General features: G+C 51.3%; 1 protein-coding gene across 1 annotated transcript in view; it reads right to left on the bottom strand.

The window, feature by feature from the left end:
- The window catches only part of ATP6V0D1 (ATPase H+ transporting V0 subunit d1), a 30275-nt gene extending 11882 nt beyond the window's left edge, over window positions 1-18393 (bottom strand). The window contains exons 1-2 of the mRNA XM_027895748.1: window positions 18187-18393; window positions 9100-9271 (exon numbers count right to left, since the gene is read on the bottom strand). Coding sequence (XP_027751549.1) covers window positions 9100-9271; window positions 18187-18316 — 302 coding nt within the window. The 5' untranslated portion in view covers window positions 18317-18393. The remainder of the gene's footprint in view (window positions 1-9099; window positions 9272-18186) is intronic.
- Window positions 18394-18463: the final 70 nt, after the last annotated feature.

Raw genomic sequence — 18463 nt, 5'->3', positions numbered from 1 at the left:
CCACATGAGAAAACAGGAGTAGCCGTTCACTTGCAACCCTGGGAAGTCTTCCTTCACTTCCTTCCACTTGGACAGTCCTTTCCTAGCAAAGCTCTCTTGGGCACGAACGTGTTTGATAATCCTGCTTTGAGCTGCTTTCTGTTCACCCAAGGACATGGACACAAAAGCAATGTGTGCTCAGCAGGAGGTTGATGTGCACAGTTTACACCCTGCCTCGCTCTTCCTGTCACCCCCTGAACTGAGGTGTGGCCATATTCCAGAAATTCACATTCACAGAATTACCATTTCAGTCAATACTGAGAAGCATCAGCAGCATCTCACACGAGGGCAGAATTTTTTATTAAAGGATAGAAAAGAGGGAGCAAACACAGAAAAATCATCTGTATCATCCACAGCAGGAGAGAGACAATGGTTTACAGCCTCCTGAAGTCCTGTACTTTTGCTCCTCCGGCGACACCCACTCCAGCACAATACACACTGGGTGACACTCAGATAACAAGAACAAAGTCAGGCTGGAACATGCCTAGAGAAACCAAAGTCAGGGGTGAGCGGAGGGAAACCTTCCTTGCAGCAGCAGAGCAGAGATCATTGTCTCTGCTGGGTTTGGGAGGTCTGGCCTCAGGCTGACACAGCACAGACCCCTCACAGAGAGCAGAGCCAGCCCCCAAAAGCTGAAGTCTGGGATAGTCATCCATGGATGGTTATTGAGCAGGATCAAGCTGGAGTAGAGCACAAATGCAAAAGCCATGTACAGGTACTTTGGACACGTATGTTTTCCTCCTTCTGACACTTAAGTACAGGCACTGACAAATGAGCCACCCGGGACAGACTGCAGTGACCCCCTGAAGAGTGGGAAAGGCTGTTTTAGCAGGGGAGCACGTGAAATGCATGAACACTCATCACATGGGGCATTTACAACTTGGCCTCCAGGCACTCAGGCATAGCCCTGCAAGGCAGTGACCCCAAAACAGTTAGAGCTTCTCCCTCCCCCACTCACTAATCTAATCTAATCATAAAGAGTCATTGTCCTACAGCAGATAGGTTGTTTCTTTTTATTGCCTTCTGTTCCAGGATACTAAAGAAACCGTTAACAATACTGCAAGTGGTCACAAAGCGTGACTAATGAGGGAACACTGCATGACCTGAGATTCTCAGGGATCCTCCAAAAGTTGTGCCAGACTGCAGCTTAACAGCTGCTCTGCAAGGGGTCATGAGGACAGCCCATGTCACAGCCAACACAGGGAGCAGTGGGCCGATGTAGAGGTGCGTGGCAGGGATTTGCTGGGATGGGGCAAGGTATTTCACTGCTCAGGCAACTTTAATGCTTCCCAGCACTGGACCCTAACACAGACTGCTGAGAGCGAGGCCAAAGTCCCTGTGTGACTGCACTGGGCAGCTACTCAGATTACTATAGAAGCATGTGTTTATTTTGGGATGAAAAAGGGAAATCTCCAATGGGATTAGAGCAGTGCTCTGAACTCCACATGAATTCTAGAGACAGCTCTCAAAGATAATGAAGCTGTTTTGACTATAGTCACTTCAGCATCTAATGCTTCCCTCTTGCAGCTCCATCCAGTTCACACACTCAGGGGCTGTCGGGGGAAGTGACTTTGGGAACAAGTTTCAGGCTGGATGTTCTGCTGCTTCCTTGAGTTTGTGCATAAATACACAGACTCGCCTCTATATCCCACTGGACACTGTGCTGGTACACAGAGCCACTTGTCACACCTCTCTCAAGCTCCAAATGTGAAGCAGTCACGGGGGAAAGCAACACACAGACTTCAAAGCACAAGAGAGCAGTGGCTGACACTAAGAATAGTGCCAACAGCTGAGATGTTTGTATCTGGAGGCTCGGTTTAAGATCATTAGTAAACAACTGCACAGCTGTCCTGAACTGGAGAGGAATGTTGCACATCAGGAAGAGCTCAGAGCCTCACTGAGACTTGTTTGAGCAACAGACAATGGATGTGAAGAGAGTCAAAATCCTCAGATCGGTTTTTCAGCTCGGATTAGAGCACGTCAGCCCAGCATCTCCTGGCCAGGGGCAGTTCTGCCCCTCATCTGCAGCTGAAGCTCCCACAGTCCAGGCAGCAGCAAGAGCAGATGCTGCGTGTGACGGTCTCCGCTCCAAGTGTCCCTCCTGATCTCCCCCTACCTTTGCACGCCGCCTTTCCTCGAGTCACACCGACACAAACCACACCTAAGTAGTAGGTTCGTGAACCTGCCAAAGAGAAAGCTGAGAATTTCAGGGTTGCCACCACAAACCGAGGGCACTCGGCCAGTAAGTGGGTGCCCTGCTAAACTTAGATCAACGAGAGCATTTCAGAGCAAAGAGTTATAACTTCACAGCGCTGCAGAGGCTGTGGCAGCCTTTCAAACCCAAGTATCCAGGAATGTTCTCAGCATTAATCTATATTTAGCCGCATCTCCACATGATTTTTACCATCCTCTAGTCCAGATCTCTTGGGATACTGACCTCAGTTTTCCACTTGTATCATCTGTTAAATTCTAAGCAGTGATACTGTGTTAGCTCCATGAAAGGCTAATGAGAAAAAAGACAGAAGTACTCCTAATTTTGAGGCTTTATGAATTTGACACTGGGTGCTAGATCTCTACAAACCCCCTGAAACACCGGGGAATGTTCTGAGCACCTTGCAGCCTTGTGCAAGAATCTCTGGCTACCTAAACTTGATGCCTGAAAGTCTGAGAAGCACTAGGCTCATATGCAAAGCTGAGTCCTGGCACTCTGTGCAGTGCTGAGAAGACTTCAGGACTAATTAACATTTTAAATATTGACCAGAAACATCTAATCAAGCTGCTTTCACGCAGACCAGCTGCAAAAGCTGATCATGCATCAACTTTTTCTTACTTCACAGGTAAATCCCAAACCCCACAGCATTTCAAGAATATAAAACAAGAGGAAAGGCTGCCCTGTTCACTTTATCCCCCAAACTGTCTCTAGTGGTTAAGAGGCCTGAATGAGTTTAATGGCCTAAAAGCCTTTACCTGCTTCTCAGTGAATGTGTGGCCTGGACCCAGCCACCGTGCAGAACATTTCTGTGCATACAGACCTACTGCCAGAAGAAGAGAATTCATCATCCCACTTGACATTCAGCAAACCACATGAGGCAGGCACAAGATTGAACTCAGCCTCTAAATGCTGCAGTACTTAGGCAAAGGTCTACATAATTTGCTAGACTTGAGCCTAACGCAGAGAGTGGATCTGGGAGAGGGGACCCAAGATGACTCCAAGAAGCCTTCAGAAACAGCGCCCTTGGCCTCCAGGCCTTCTCTGGGCAGAACTGCCTGTCTAGAGCACTGGGAGAGGCAAATCAGTGGAGAGGTAAAAGGAAAATGAAGCACCAGAAAACCTCGGGAATGGTTTCAATCAAGGAGTGAAGCACGTCACATGGTAACAGAAGTGCTCAGTGAGCCTTCATCCAGCTGAGGGCACTGCACTCAGGCTGCCTTCTACAAAAGTCACAGGCACACATGAATTGCCCAGAGGAGCACTGAAAACCCCCCCCACACACGTGCTCCCTTCCCTCCCTGTTCTGTGCCTCCGGCAGACATGCTGGTCAGCCTGTCGAGGGAAGGGCTGCAAGAAGGAAGGACAAGGATTGTTCCCACGAACTGCACAATCACCAGAAGAATCCAGGTTTAAACAAAGCCCATGAAGATAGAGAAGTCCAGGCACTGCCTATGGGTAACACCACACCAGCTTGGACAGGGTTGTCATCCTGGGGCGATGAGATCCCACCTATTCAGGGCTGCAGAGTTTGGAAATTTCTCTATCCTAGTGAAACATCAGCTGACATCTGGAGCCCATCACTCGCTTTTGCTGCATCTTTACTGCCCCCAGTAGCATTCTGTTAGCTCTTCTGATCACTGCCACAGATCACTGTGTTTGCTTGGCACCCTGTTAACACCTTCCAAGGGAAGAACAGCAGCGTTGTTCCAGTTCAAACCCACTGGCCAAATGAAGTGTTTTCCAGGCATCAGAGGTCTGGGGAAAAAAAAAGCACCTTCTCAGTGTAGTGTACAGTGAAACACACCTTTCAAAGCTTCCCTTTCTGCTGAGGGCACCTGCAGTCACCACCACACAGCCCAATCCACCATCACACACACCGGTTCTGGGAAACTGGTATGAGATCAGCATCCTTTGGGCGCACAGGAGAGCAGATGCAGCGCTGATGCCACCATCCAGAGGACACAAGTCTGTGATCACTTCCACACCATTAGTTACATGCCCTCTCGTTTTGAATCTTGCATAATCCCTCCAAGAACTTGGCTTATCAGTTCAACTTTGTACTCCCTGCAAACAGGGAAGCTGTTTGTCAGAAACCTGGGCTGCTCTGCCAAAACCATCTCTGCCAGAAAAGGCTCTTAAACCTTTTTATTGCAGGATCCCCAGCCACCGGGGTAATTTCTGCTTCCTAATCCCACCGCCACCAAGGAGTCAACGACTAACTGAAACAGGATAATGCAATTTGAACCAAAGAGCCCTCAGATTGTTGCATTTGCCCAGATGAACTGCAAATGTCTAATGGAAAGCATTTTGGAGCCTTTTCCTTCTGCAGGAAAGGGCTTCAAAAGGCTGCAGGCATATTTTGTAACCTCCACAGCTAATGCCAAGATGCACACTCCAGTACATTTAGAATAAAGACAGGCAACTTCCTACTCCAAAGAAGAGGATTACTGCTCTTCAGCTCAAGTAGCAATTGAAACACTTTGGCTCCAGAAAAACCATTGCTGCAAGATTAAAACTGAACTCTTAAGTTGTGCAGCAGAAACTAGATCTATCCAGTGCAGGGGAGAGGCAGAGCAGGACTGGGTCAGGGAGAAGGTAACAGAGGGAAGTGTCAGCTAAGAAAAGAAAAGGCATGTGCAAGGGGAAAAGGTACATGCAGCCTCATCAAAAACACGTCTTGTGACCACAAAAACATACTGAAAGCCAAGTTCCCAGCTGCATCCTCAGGGCAAAAAAGGAACCTGGTTCCCAGCCCTTGCAGACTGGCAAGGTAAAGATAAAAGATGACTTAGTGTGTCCTCTGACAACAGGCTGGATCTCAGATTTGGAAGATGTGTTTAGACCCAGCTCAGCCCCAGAGCTCGCTCTGACAGCACACTCAGTGTCCCCACAGTTACCAGCAGCTCCTCCACCTGAACACAAGATCAACCCCTTCTCTGCCCATCAGGGGAGGGCTCAAGGGGCCCAACAGCTGCCAGAGCTGACACCAGGCTGCTACAGGGCAGGGAAGGGACTGTGCTGAAGCAAGGGGGAAAAAAAAACCCAAACAAAACAAAAACAAACCCTTTTCCCTGCCACCAGAAAAATACTGCAGCTGACAATCTGCTCAGGCTCCAGCAGGCTGGAGTCAGGACTCTCTATCACAGTGTCACCCCTATCTAAACCATATCCAGGAACACTGGAAGGAAGGAGGGACGGGACATGGCACCGTGTCACGCTAACACAAAGAACAAAGCCTTCACAGAAAGGCAGGGCAGCACATCACTGAGAAGAACCTAAAACCCACTTCCATCCCACAAGTCAATATGTGCTTGTTGAATTCAGGAAGTGGCTTTTGCTGTTTCAAGAACACTTAATACCTGTTTGTTGCTGCCCTACAGAACATCCCTGCGTTCCCTCAGCCAAACAGTTCCATTGTTTGTGTTGGAGCAGGGATGTTAACAGACAATTTGTGCCTATCAGTCAGAACCTACTATGCTTGGCTGGATGACACGGGGAAGTCCCAGCAAGTCTTCCAGCGAGGAGCTGCGTGGCAAGATGCAGAGCTAGCAGGTGTTTGTAGGGACGGCAGCAGGCTCAGCGAGTCGAGCTCTCCCCTGCCACAAAATGCAGTGGCAGAGGCCGCCAGTTACAGCCACCACTTGAAAAAACAAATTGAGAAGGTTGGCCGATTTCCCTTATTTTCGGTACTAAGAACGCAACACTTGCCACAGCAGAGTTCCTGGAGAGGACTGGAGCCAGGAAAGAGGCAGCGTGGTGCCAGCAGAGGAGCAAGACACGACAAAAATCAGTGTCAGCAAGTGGCTTGGGGGACAAAGACCTCACTTTGGGATTGCTGCCTGGCTGCGCTCTGGGGTCAGCTTTGTCCGTGTGCTTTTAAACGCCCTAAGCTGAGGAGAGAAGCGAAGCCCTGCCCACCTCCACAGGTGACCCTCCTGAGCCACGCTCGGTGAGCACCTGGGGACAGCACGGGGCTGGAGTGCCACCTTCCGGCAAGCCACCGACAGCACCGCCTGCCCTCCCTGCAGCCGGGCACGGAACACACCCTCCTGGAGCTGGGCAAGGAATAAACACCCTCCTGGAGCTGGGCAAGGAATAAACACCCTCCTGGAGCTGGGCAGGGAATAAACACCCTCCTGGAGCCCTGCACACACACACACACACACACACACACACACACACACAACATGGCATCATTCCACATGGGACAAATGGCATGGCTCCTGGCAGGTTGCCTCTGGAGCCATCAGAGGGGACAAGGACTTCAGCTGCCTCCCAGGATCAGACAGTTCCCCAGACCTTCTCAGCAATGTGCCCCTGGATCAAGATCTCAGCATCCTCCAAAAACACAAGAACAACGGTCACCTGACGATCAACTCAAAACCAAAACTCCAAAGGTCCAGCAGGACATTCAGGAAGGAGAAAGTCTGACTTTAAACGCTTGATCCACCTCCTGGCACCAGCCATGTGCACCCTGGCCACTCTCACTGAGCTGGTACCCAAGTGTCAACAGGCCTTGACGGGCCTGTCTTGTTTGAGTTTACCCAAGAGTTCTAAGAAGGCCAAAAAGTCAAGTACACACAAAGGCAACCAGCAGCAGTTTCAGAGCTGAACTGGATATGCTTCAAAACATTTCCTTCCATTTTGAGCCAGACACACCTACAGTCCCACTCGATGTTAAAAACCTCTGTTTACAACTCAAGAGAGCCCCAGTGAACTCAAGCTTTCCTCCTGCAGAAGCCAGCCCTGCTCAAACTTTCCATATCTTTCTACCATTTTTTTAATTCACTTCAGCCTGGACACTTTTAGCACACAGATACATCCAGCTGAACACAATTTCTTCTTCTGACCACCTGGTGCCTCAATCGCCCTGAGCCGTCTACCAGGAGCAGTCTTCACCATTTCCTGCTCAAGTTTCATTAACTACCCCGAAAGGATGGAGTGGGAAACAGCCACGACTAAAGGCAAGGATAAATCACCCCAGGGTAAAAGATGAAGTGGCACAGGCCTGTCCCAGTGTCCCCCAGGCAGGCAGGATGACACAGCAGCCCTGTGTGCACAGGAACAACATCCCCAGCACTGCTTTCCTATGATTTGCTGTACAGAGCTCATCGAAATCAGAGTGACAGAAGCAGCACAAGATCAAGGTAAATCAAGTTGAGAGCAAAACACCATTTAAAAAAAAAAAAAAAGTGATTCCAGCAGCTGGTAAGAACCAGCCTTTCTGACTAACCAAGATGTTGAAGGTCTTCTGCACAACTTGAGCTGGTTGTAGACACTGGATAAAGGTCAGCAGGACTGATGTAAGAGGAAACTGGATCTTCAAGGCCATCTGCAGCCTCCGGGCCAAGTCAGGCAGTGTGTAACCAGGGCAGGCATGGTCTGAAACCCCTCAGCTCATCTGCTTTTTCTAAGTCAGACTGCTGGGCAACAGCAAAGTTTTAAAGTCTGCAAGACGCTCGTGTCTGCTGGCCAAACTAGATGAACTAGAAATTGCTTCCTTCATTTCAAACACCGCTGTAAAACGGGGGCTTGGTAATGTCTTGCCCCGTATTTGGGTCCAAATATGAAAACTCCAGAAATCTGAGAGACAGGCATAGAAGAAAAGACTATTTTTTAGGAAACAAGAAAGGCTTAAGAGTCAGGCAGCTTTAGCACAGTGACCCAGAAAATAAAATAACAGATATGAGCCAGTGGGTCAGAAAAGTGAGGCAGAGGTAGTGTCCAGACACAGAAAAGTGCAAACATGAAGGCAACGTGGCAGAGGGACACGTGTTTACTCGATATCTGCAAATGCAGGAGACGCCACAGAGAGATAAAAATTTATTCATCAGCCACAAAGATCTTTTCTACACCAGCCCTCAATCATTCAAAAACCTCTAGCTGCTATCCTAAGCTAGGATAACACACACACACACAACTACCAAAAATGCAGGATTAAACACCCCTTGCCAGAGTGCCTGGGATGAGCCTGGGCTCACTGTCCCAGAGCTGGTGCATGAACTGTGCTACTTGAGAACAATCTTCTTCTCAGAGATGCAAGTTAAAGTCACTCTCTGCTGAACCACAGATTCACTTTCATCTGGGAGACATCTCCTTGGTGGTTAGAGGATGCCACTGGCTGTGCAGTTTGCAAGCCAAACTAGAGCTTATAGGAATACAGACAAAGGAAAGGAAAAATGCCAATTTTACTTCCCCTTTTCAGATGCAAACTAGGACAACTGGAATCTCTCCGAGGCTAGCAAATCCATTTCACTACTGAATAAAACAAGAGCAGCACACACAGGGAAGCAGAGGCTTGTGCAAAGCCACCAGAAAATACCTCGAGAACACCGAGCTATTTCAAGCTTTTCTCATCAGATGAAACCACTGTGGAATCACCGTGTGCTTCCATGAACTGACAGAGACGTGCTGAGGCTCCTGCAGCCCTGTGTGTCTCCCTGCTGAGCATTCCAGGCCCTGCCTTCCCCTAGTGCTGGTATTTGTTGGATCTCACTGAGCTGTCCAAGCCAAACGAAGCAGTCAAAAGGTTAACACCGAACGGGAAAAGTCGCTCGATTTTTTGGCCAGCTCAGCTCCCTGAACCAGTTTGTGACGGGGTCAGAGGAAGGCCTACAGACCTTGGGGTGGGGACAGAAGGATCACTCACGGAGTCTGCCAGGAGCAGAAACCCTTAACAACACAGCGACACGGAGCTGCTGCTCTGAGACCTCCAGACACCACCACCGAAACAGTTCCGTTTGAGAAGCTGCAGAAAACACAGCAGGCACAGGAGCTGGGCTGAGAGCTCTCCAGCCTGGAAAAACAGGACACACTTCAAATGCTGTTCACAACCAGCTGGTACTCACGTGATGAAGTCCAGAAAACTGGCCAGGGGCTCGTAGGCGTGGTTCCTCATGTGCCGGAACTCCACCACCATCTTCTCCTTCAGCTTGTCGTCGATGACGGACACGGTGAGCGGGGAGGCTTCGTTGGCCAGGAAGTTCCCATAGTCTGTGCTCTGGAGGTGCAGCTTCAAGTCTGGAAAAAAAGCAAGAATAACTCCACTCTAAGAGGGTTTTGTGTTGGGTTTGGGGTTTTTCTCGGCGCTTCTCCAGGCATTCTCTTCTCTGAAAGCTCTCCTAGGCAAAATCCATGTGTTCAGTCATACACTCATATTTGCGCTCAGTTTTATCATGGACAAACCAAATGTTTGTTCCACCCTATCAGCCTCGCCTCACCTCAAAGAGGAAACCGTGACACCACCTGTGCAGCTGAGCACACACTGGTGCCAGCTGCTCACTGTGCCTGGTCAAGGTGGAAGCTTCCTCATTTCTACAAAGTATTTGCTAAAAATCTAGGGAAGATAAAAACCAACTTAAAACACTCCCTCTAGATAAAAGGGCTCTGGTTGAAGGGTTCCCTGAAGCAATCACGACCAAGAGCCCAGCTGCACCCACAAGCAAGCTTCCCCAGTTAGGAGCGGTGTGGAGGCATCTGAAAAGCTTTCCAAGCCCAAAAAACACAAACAGCAACTCTGAAATTATAAACCAGCTTGCTATTACACCATCAAGCCAGCCCAGTTAATTGCACTGATAAAGAAAAGTGGGGCATTAAGAGGTAGAGAGGGGCTGGTGAAGATGAAGGCCATTTAAATCCATCTCACAGGGTAGGCAAACCTTGCCCAGGATGGAAGAACGTGCTCAGAAGTCTTCTCCTCCTCCAGTTTGAAGCAGAGGAAACCTTTGTTTCCTCTGTTACCCCTGCTGCAGGTCAGGTGCCCAACCAAGCTGCAGCCCTGGCCAACAAGCAACCACAACATGCTGAGCTCTGTCAAGATAAAAGCCCTATTTGAGCCAAAAGCTTTTAAGTGTCTCTACGGAAAAACTGAATCCAGAACTGAGGAACGTCATATAATCCTACTCCTCAAAGCTCTACGAGTTGCACTGGTACACAATGTTCATCTCCCTTCAGCTTCACCTCAGAGGGCCAGTTAGGCAAGCATCCTCCCAGGGATTCAAGACCTTTATGGGGAAAGGAGAGCAGCTGGAAGAGTTGAGTCAAACCAGATGTGAACACGCCATCCAGAGAAAACAAAGAAGACATTTCTCGCTGGTTTCTCTGAGGCAGCAGCACTACAGTGTGCCTTTCCCTTCTGCTGAGCCACACGAGTCCTCAGCACTGCAGCACGAGCATCCACGGTATCCAGGGCAGAGCAGGGGGGACTCAGCCTGGCTGGAGGAGTCTCATCTTCTGACATCCCACCCAGCCGCAGACATGAGCTGGAGAGCTCCTCCTTGGGCTCCAACCTGAGCTTGTACAGCCCAGTTCTGTCCTCAGCCCGAGGGATGGGAGGGTCTAACAGCTTCCAAGGGGACTAACTCTTGGGGGTGTTTCCAAGAGGGTCTAGCAAAGATGGTTTTCACCAGCGTTTTTAGTTACGAAGGCGTTCCCACTGCTCAGTCTCGCAGGAAGCAGATGGAGTTTAGAGAGAGGAGAAATAAAGGCCAGAGACTTGAATATCACCCAGTTTCTGTCATGTTTCTCAGTTTACAGGAGAGTTTGGGGACACTCTTAGTTTTAGCAAGGGAGGGGATTCTGCCCCTCTAGTCTGCTCTGGTGAGACCCCACCTGCAGTGCTGTGCCCAGCTCTGGGGTTCTCAGCACCTTTTGGGGCCTGTCCAGAGCAGGCCACAGAGATGGTTACAGGGATGGAACACCTCTCCTACGAGGAAACACTGAGAATTGGGATTGTTCAGCCTGGAGAAGAGGAGCCTCTAGGTGACCTCATCTTTGGACAAGGGCAGGGAGAGACAGGACATGAGGGAATGGCATCAAATTGAAAGAGAGTGGGTTTAGATTGGATATTCGGAAGAAATTCTTCCCTGGGAGGGTGGTGAGGCCCTGGCACAGATTGCCCAAAGAAGTTCTGGCTGGACGTGTTCAAGGCCAGGTTGGATGGGGCTTGGAGCAACCTGGTCCAGTGGATGATATCTCTGCCCACGGCAGGGGGGTTGGAACTAAATGATCTTTAATATCCCTTTCAAGCTCATCCATCCCACGATTCTATCAATCCTGGATGCAGCAAAGAGAGGTTCCTGCCCAACAGACATCACTGGAGCAGAGCAGAAACCTAAGCTAGACCTCTGCTCCCCAGACTGTGCTGCAGTGAAAAGCTGTGGTTTATTCTGCTGAAGCACAATCAGCTTATACTCACACCTGCAAGGTGGAAAAACATTCTCTAGACAATGAATACGAGGGAAAAGAGTCCTGGTAAGAGTATTCCATGCATAAGATCAGGCTGTGAAGGAGGGGACAGGGGACTGAAGCAGCTACACTTGCATCCCTCCTGCTTGCAGTTCCCTGTCATCGTGCAGAGCCCTAACGAAAGCTAAGCCTGCCCAAAAAGGCATGTGATGTTGTTTTGCAGCTATACAGGACACTGGAGAGGAAGCAGCTATTGCCTATCCTACCAGATCTCTCCTCAGGAGGGAAGTTTCCAAAGGTTATAACTTGTTTCCTCAAGTCCAATACCATTGGTGTGTTCTGGTGTCACCACAACCTGAAACTCAGCTTCTGAGGTCGCTTTGCCCTGGGGTCACTTGATTCTAGAGACACAGTGACACGAAAAGGAGAGTTTGCTGTACTCCCAGGAAGTCAGAGCTGCACTGCATCTACACCAGAGCCACACAGGCTGCACACTGTGCCTTGCAGGCTCTTCCTCAACAGCTCTGAGCAAGTTCCCATGAGCTGCTTGCCCAGAACATTTTGCCCTGCTCCACGAGGGGTTCGTCCCCCCAACCCCACAGCACAAGAGCCAGCACATTGTGTTGCAACTGGAATAAGGGCCATGTTTATATAACACTTGGAATTCATTTTTACAGGGAAGGCCAGCCACAAACTGCAGAAAACTAAACTTTGCTGAATCTCTTACCATCCAAGCAGACAAAACAGAACATATTTTCCAAAAACTGGCCCGGATTTATGAACCCTGACTCAGTGTACCAGCTCCTTACACGAGCCTGTCCTCCTGCAGCCGCTGGGCCGGTCACTGAGCCTCGGCCAAGAGGGCGAGCTCCAAAATTTGGGAGCTTTTAATAGGACTATTCACATGTCAGGCTTCTCGGGTAAGAACAAACTCATCTCGTGGTTTCACAATTCTCCTGCCAGAAGAGATGTCCCAGTAGCATGGTGACTAATAAGTGGACCCACTGCTGAGCAAGCCCCCACGTTCTCCAAAAGCTCAAGTTCCCAACACGAGTTCGGACAGAGCTGGCAGCGAGAACAGCCCCTCGGCAGGGGCAGCTGCCACGGATCGCACACGCTGCATGTCGATAAGAGGCTGGCTGCGAGTCTTGTGCCGTGCCTCCTCCCCAGCAGCCAGCATAAGACCTGCACCTAGAGCCCAGCTCCTCCCCAGGAGCTCCTCCAGCTGCTGACTAACAGCAGCACACGGCCTCAGCCCAGCCATCGATTTGAAGAGGTACATTTGCCTGGCTCGGCGTTTTTCCAAGCGGTTCACACACCGAGTAACAGAGCGAGCCAGCGTTTGGCAAGGGAGCGCTTGAATGACCACAACACTTCTGTTCTCTCTCCTCCCCTGCAAATGCTGGTAAATTATGGCCAGGTCTCAGCTCCCAGAGAGCTGCCTTGTGCAAGAACACGACAGCTTGTCAGAATGACGGCCTTTTTCAGCTGAGCAGGACAGTGCTTGGGATTACCACGACACGGACTTACAGCCACCTCCAGTCAGCTCTCGGATCAGGCCCTCTGGTTTTCACGCAGCTGCCTTTCCATGAGCCACAAACACAACAGAAGGTTAATTCAGCACACTGCTGTGCCAACACCTTGACATTTCAGATGGCATTTTCTCCAGAGACTTCAGATCCACAGTTACACAACCGTCCTCTCCTGAGGGTTTGCTTTGCCATACCAAGGAATCAAGCCGTCAGTCCGTCAGACATCTGTCAGTCAAAGCCTGTCCCATAAGCCCTGCTCAGACAGAATGATCCATGGCCCCATCAGCTCAGACTTCCACCCCGTCCCTCCTCAGCATCCTGCCATAACTGCATTGCAGAGCTCTGAATCAAGTTAAGGGCTCAAGCACTTCCAGGCAAGGACTGATCTGTCTTCTCAGGCACAGAATCAGCTTCTGCAACTCGGGAGCTGAACTGATGTTTTCACACAAATTATCTGCTGTAACCCTGACATCTCGCTCCAAAGCACCTGGGGCCATCACTGCCTATATAAAAATTAAAATATCATCTCCCAGGCTGGAGGCAGTACAGCAGCTGAGGGATTACACAGCAGTCTGCAGATCAGCTACATTGCCCACATCTCCCTTCAGGAGACTGCAGTCATTACCGTTTGCCTTGTTGCTGTTTGTTTGGTGTCTGTTTATAGCCACCTCAAACACTTCTGAAGCCGATTCTCTGAAATCTCGCTCAGGAATTACTCAGAAACCCTTTGTTCCCTGCAGAATTTAAGACCTTTCCTGTGGTTGCACATCACCAGCAGTGACGTGCCACCTTTCCTCTGTTGTCAGGCAGCAAATTCCTCCGGGCCACAGACACAGAGAAGCATCATCTTTGGCCTTTTCTTCCATCAGCGTCTCACCTCTGGCTCTTCACCTGTTTGAAATGTTCTCAGCACCAAACAGCAACCTGTGTTTCTATCCCACCCCTTCCTGGGGCCGAGTTCACCCCTCTCAGAGCTGCAAACCCAGCACAGTCAGGTCGTGTTCCCTCAAGCAGGCAGCCTAATCTGTCCAAAAGGCAAGGTCTGCCTGCATCCCCAGTAAGCTTCTCCCCCCCTCCAAAAGCAGACTGTTCTAAGCCACAGCAGTAACCTCAGAGGTCCAGTGCACTAACAGGCCATCAGCCCAGCACCTAGTGCAGTGACTCAGGGCAGAGGCAACAAATCACTCAGAAGCTAAAATAAACAGGGCAGGAAGCAGTCTCCTGCTGCAGGAGCTGAGAGCCGAGGAAAAACAACAAGATGAAAGCACTGACAGGCTGCCGAGCAGCAATACCTGCCAGGAAACCCAGACACCATCACCTCCTAACGAGGGGCAGGACCCAAACAAGGGCTGAAGCTGCACCAGTACTCACAAGCTGACCTCGGCTGCTGCTTGAAGTTTAGCTAGGAGAGGCTCTGGAGTAGGTCTCTGCACAGGAAAGGAGGCCAGAACAAACAGCAAAGAGCCTCCGCTGAACCCTGCAGGAAGCCAGGGACCACAGTGTTTGTTTGCCACCCTGATCTAGCAGCCTATCTTTCTTCCAATAAGAAATGTTTTCCCGGAGCTTGTTTTAGCAGGACAGTTGCTGAACCAGCCACAGCCAGTGGTTACACCAGAGGATGCAGGACAAAGCACCAAGATCAGCAGCACAGCATTCACAGGACAGGAATGGTCTGTGCCCTCCTCGGGTCTCACTGTGCCCATACACTCTGCCTCAGCTGGCAGGACAAAGCTCTTGGGGACAGGGGACAGTCCTCCTGCGCAGTCCCAGCACGCAAGGGTCAGCTTTTCACACAGGGCTCCTACACATGGCAGGAGACAGAAGAGTGTCCTCATCGTGTGGGTGAGGATGAAAGGTCCCCACCACACCCCCCGAGTTCAGACTGAACCACTCGCAGAGCTCCAGATTGACCCAAGCACAGCCACACTTCAGGACCACCAAGGGGCCTCTCCATGTTTGGTAGACCAGGAAAGGATCTGTGCCCTTCCCCCTACACCTGTGAGAACACCGTGAGCTCCACCCAAAGCACTCTTGGAGGAGTCTGGAGCTCTGGCAGCAACGCAACTTCTCTGCACAGGAGAGGCCATGCTGCCCATGTGCTTATGCTGAAAGGGAAGACCAGCTCCAGCCTTTTTGGGGTCCAAATTCCAGGCCCAGAGTGATAAAATGGAAAAGAGAAGAGTAGCACAACCTCTTGGGACAGCGAAAACAGAAGCACACACTGCACTCAGCCTGGTGCTGAGAGGACACACTCCATGGGCAGATTCCACTCCTCCACATTCACCCCACTGTTTCCACAGGGCGTGCTGAGCCAACCGCATGGACAGAGGCACAAGCACCCCCAGAGCCGTGGTGTTCGACACACGCAGCCTCTGGAAAACCTCTCCTAACAGAGGCCCCCAGGCTTGAACCAAGTCCCTGCCACTCCTCAGCAGGCCACTTGGCAGCTTTGTCACCCAGCTAGAAGCTGGATTTCACCACACCAATCACCTCTACAACACTGGCAGGCCAGTAAGAAAACAGTTATCTACACTGCTGCTGTGGAAGCAAGAGGAGTTATTAGCAACAGGAGGTTCATGATCACTGATCTGAAGGTAAAGACTTTCCTGGCTCTAAACAGGATGTTTTTGTGCATTTCTTGGGCTCCACATGCATTTTGCAGTAAGGAGGACTGCAGATCACCATTAAAGCCAGCCCACAACCAAATTCCAGACCCCGACTGAACTCTGCTGCTCAAAAGTGGCACCGCTGTCCAACTGCATCAACAGATTTTCACTCTCCAGAGAGGATACCAGACCTCTAACAGCCTACCGCAGCTTTAGGAGATGGAGATGACTCACCAACCTTCTGACAGCAGAAATCTGGGTGACTTGTAAGTCTCTCTGCCCCAGATTCCACTCCAGCACAGATCCACGCTCACAGCACTGGGGCTGAGCGAGGCGGCTCCAGGTCCTTCACTGACACCTTGTGTCAGAAGCAGGAACTGGATACGACAGGGAGGGCCGGGCGGCTTCCAGGAGATCCCAGCACAGGTGAACAGCACAGGGCCTCTGGCTGAGAAACCACCAAAGCACCTGGACTTTTGGAGCTCAGTGAAGGGATTAACATGTTATTGCTGCAGGGCTTACGAGAAAGCTTAAGCTAAACCAGCTCTCACTGCCCCCCTCAATCCTGGACACGTTTTTCTGCTCAGGAGCCTGACCACAGACAGCCCACTGGGCTATTCCTGACTCGACAAGGGGCAAGAGCTTAAATCAGGTTATTTTGTGACCAGACAAGCAGAGACAACACGGGAGCACAAAAAAGCGTGACTTCCTCCTTCCAGCAGCATGAGCTGCCAGCCCAAGCCCTACAGCAGAGAAGTCAATCCCTCTGTGCCTCCAGACTGATCCAAGCGCGTGAGAGGGAGCAGCATGTGAGGCCTGGAAGCACAGCATCCTCCAGGCAATGCCAGTGGCAGCAAGGTGCCAGATACCAAATTCCCAGGGCCAGACCCACAGCAGCCTTGCTCCTTCAGGATCTCTCCATGGCCAAGGATCACTCACTCCAGGATTAGGATAAACTGCAGAGCCAGACTTGCATATAAGAGGCGGAGAAAAGCCAAAATAGAGAGTAGAGAACAATGCCTGAGTATTTTCTGTCCCGGTACTTATTTTGGCTGCTAACACGCCAGCCACTGCCAAGATTTAGTGCAGACAAGTACCTGGGAGAGGAATTATGCATGTCAGAAGTCTGTGGAGCCCAGAAAACAAGAACTGAATGGGAAAATCCCAACTGAAGGGACAGAGGAAAGAAATGGTCTGACCACAGCCCCATGTGAGTGAGTGATCAAGAGCAACACTCCTTTGAAGGAAAACACCTCTGCAAAAGCACAGCGGGCAGGGACACAGAAAACCAGGTGGAAGAGGAACAAGCCTGACAGTGAACTTGGAAGAGCCTTCAGGTTCTGCAGGAAGCGTGACAAGGAGCACAGCAGGAGCTGTCAGGGGCAGGACACCAATGACACCGTGGCAAACATACGGGAACTCCAACCTGACTCATTCCAAATGCAGCAAACACCACCCTGAGGGAGAACTCGGTTTAACCAACTCGGTTCAGAAAGTGAGGAAGGGAGGGGAAAAAAAAAAAAAGTTCTCAGCACAGAAAGACTCCAAAGGGGAAGTTAACTGCAGGGAAGGGACACAGTCACAGTTCAGGGCACCATGACACTCGTGACTACCCAGAGAGCAGAAGTTACTCCCACTGCCCTCCTCCAGGCCCTGGGCTCCAGAGCAGGAATGGCAGCGAGCGCTGCAAGCAAAGAGAAGTTGAAAAGGAGCTGCTCTCCTATGTAAAAACAGCTTGGGAATTCTTAAGCAGAGGCTGAGACACATCACAGCACTCTGCTCCCATTCTGCTGTCACCTGGAGTGAGCAGCTCCAGGTAACCTGCATCCAGGGTTCAACTGGTCAGGGATCCATCTACATACTCAGGGTTAATTAACCGCTCAGCAATGACTGTCAGTATAAACCTGATGCTTAACAAATAGTTTTAGAAGAAAGAATAATCTCTGGACACGTGTATTTCTAGCCTGCTTCAAGAGAGACCTGGTTTTACTCTTTGTGATTTTTGATCCAGGCTGTAGACACTTCTGAGTGAAAAATGCTCAGGGCACTGGATTTTTTCCATTGGTGATCCTCCAATAACAGCAGGTACTTCCCTAGGCGACCTGATCCCCCTTGAAAACTAATCATGGGTATCAGGGATTGTTGGATTACCCCCATAAACTTACTTCTGGCCCTAAAAAGGCTTCCTGCCATTTAGGGAGCGCAGGCACAAAACCAGCCCTCACCAGCAATGGCCGGCAAAACCCACCAGGCTCCCAACAACCACAGCTACACAGCCACCCCAAGGAAGCACGGGGAGCCCAAGCTCCCTCAAGGTGCTGTGTCCGCTGGGCAGTCACACGGCAGCGGTGACCGGGACACTGAGGCAGCTGAGGCGGCGGGGGCCGGGACACCGAGGAAGCCATGGGAGGAAGAGGGGACAGGGCCGCTGCCGGCTCTTTCCGCCGCTCTCAGGCGGCCCCTGGCCTCCCCACAGCCCCTCACCGCCTCCCCACAGCCCCCCGCCCGGACCTTCCCCTCAGGATACCGGGGGGGAGGGGGGGGGGGGGGGGGGGGGGGGGGGAGGAGGGAGTGTTCCCGCAAGCCTCGGCCCCCCGTCCCCGCCACTCACCCTCCAGGCTCTCGCACTGCACCAGGTTGACGTAGTCGCCTTGCCGGAGCACGCCCGCCTTGAAGCCGCGCACCAGCCCCTCCAGGTAGCCGTTGTCCACGTTGAAGTAGAGCTCCGGGAAGCACGACATGGCGGCGGGGCCGGGCCGGGAGCGCTGCCGCTGCCGCCGCCGCTGCCGCCTCACGTGACCCGCGCGCCCCGTCACGTGGCGGCGGCCCCTTCCCGGCAGCCATTGCGGGGCGCGAGCCGCCTGAGGGGATGGGGGGGGGCGGGAATG

The sequence above is a fragment of the Empidonax traillii genome, unplaced genomic scaffold (genome assembly GCF_003031625.1).
Source record: "Empidonax traillii isolate 1590-97213 ecotype Southwest subspecies unplaced genomic scaffold, ASM303162v1 scaffold465:size698125, whole genome shotgun sequence".
NCBI lineage: Eukaryota > Metazoa > Chordata > Aves > Passeriformes > Tyrannidae > Empidonax > Empidonax traillii.
The sequence above is the reverse complement of the archived record's forward strand: the minus strand, read 5'-3'. Positions and strand labels throughout refer to the sequence as shown.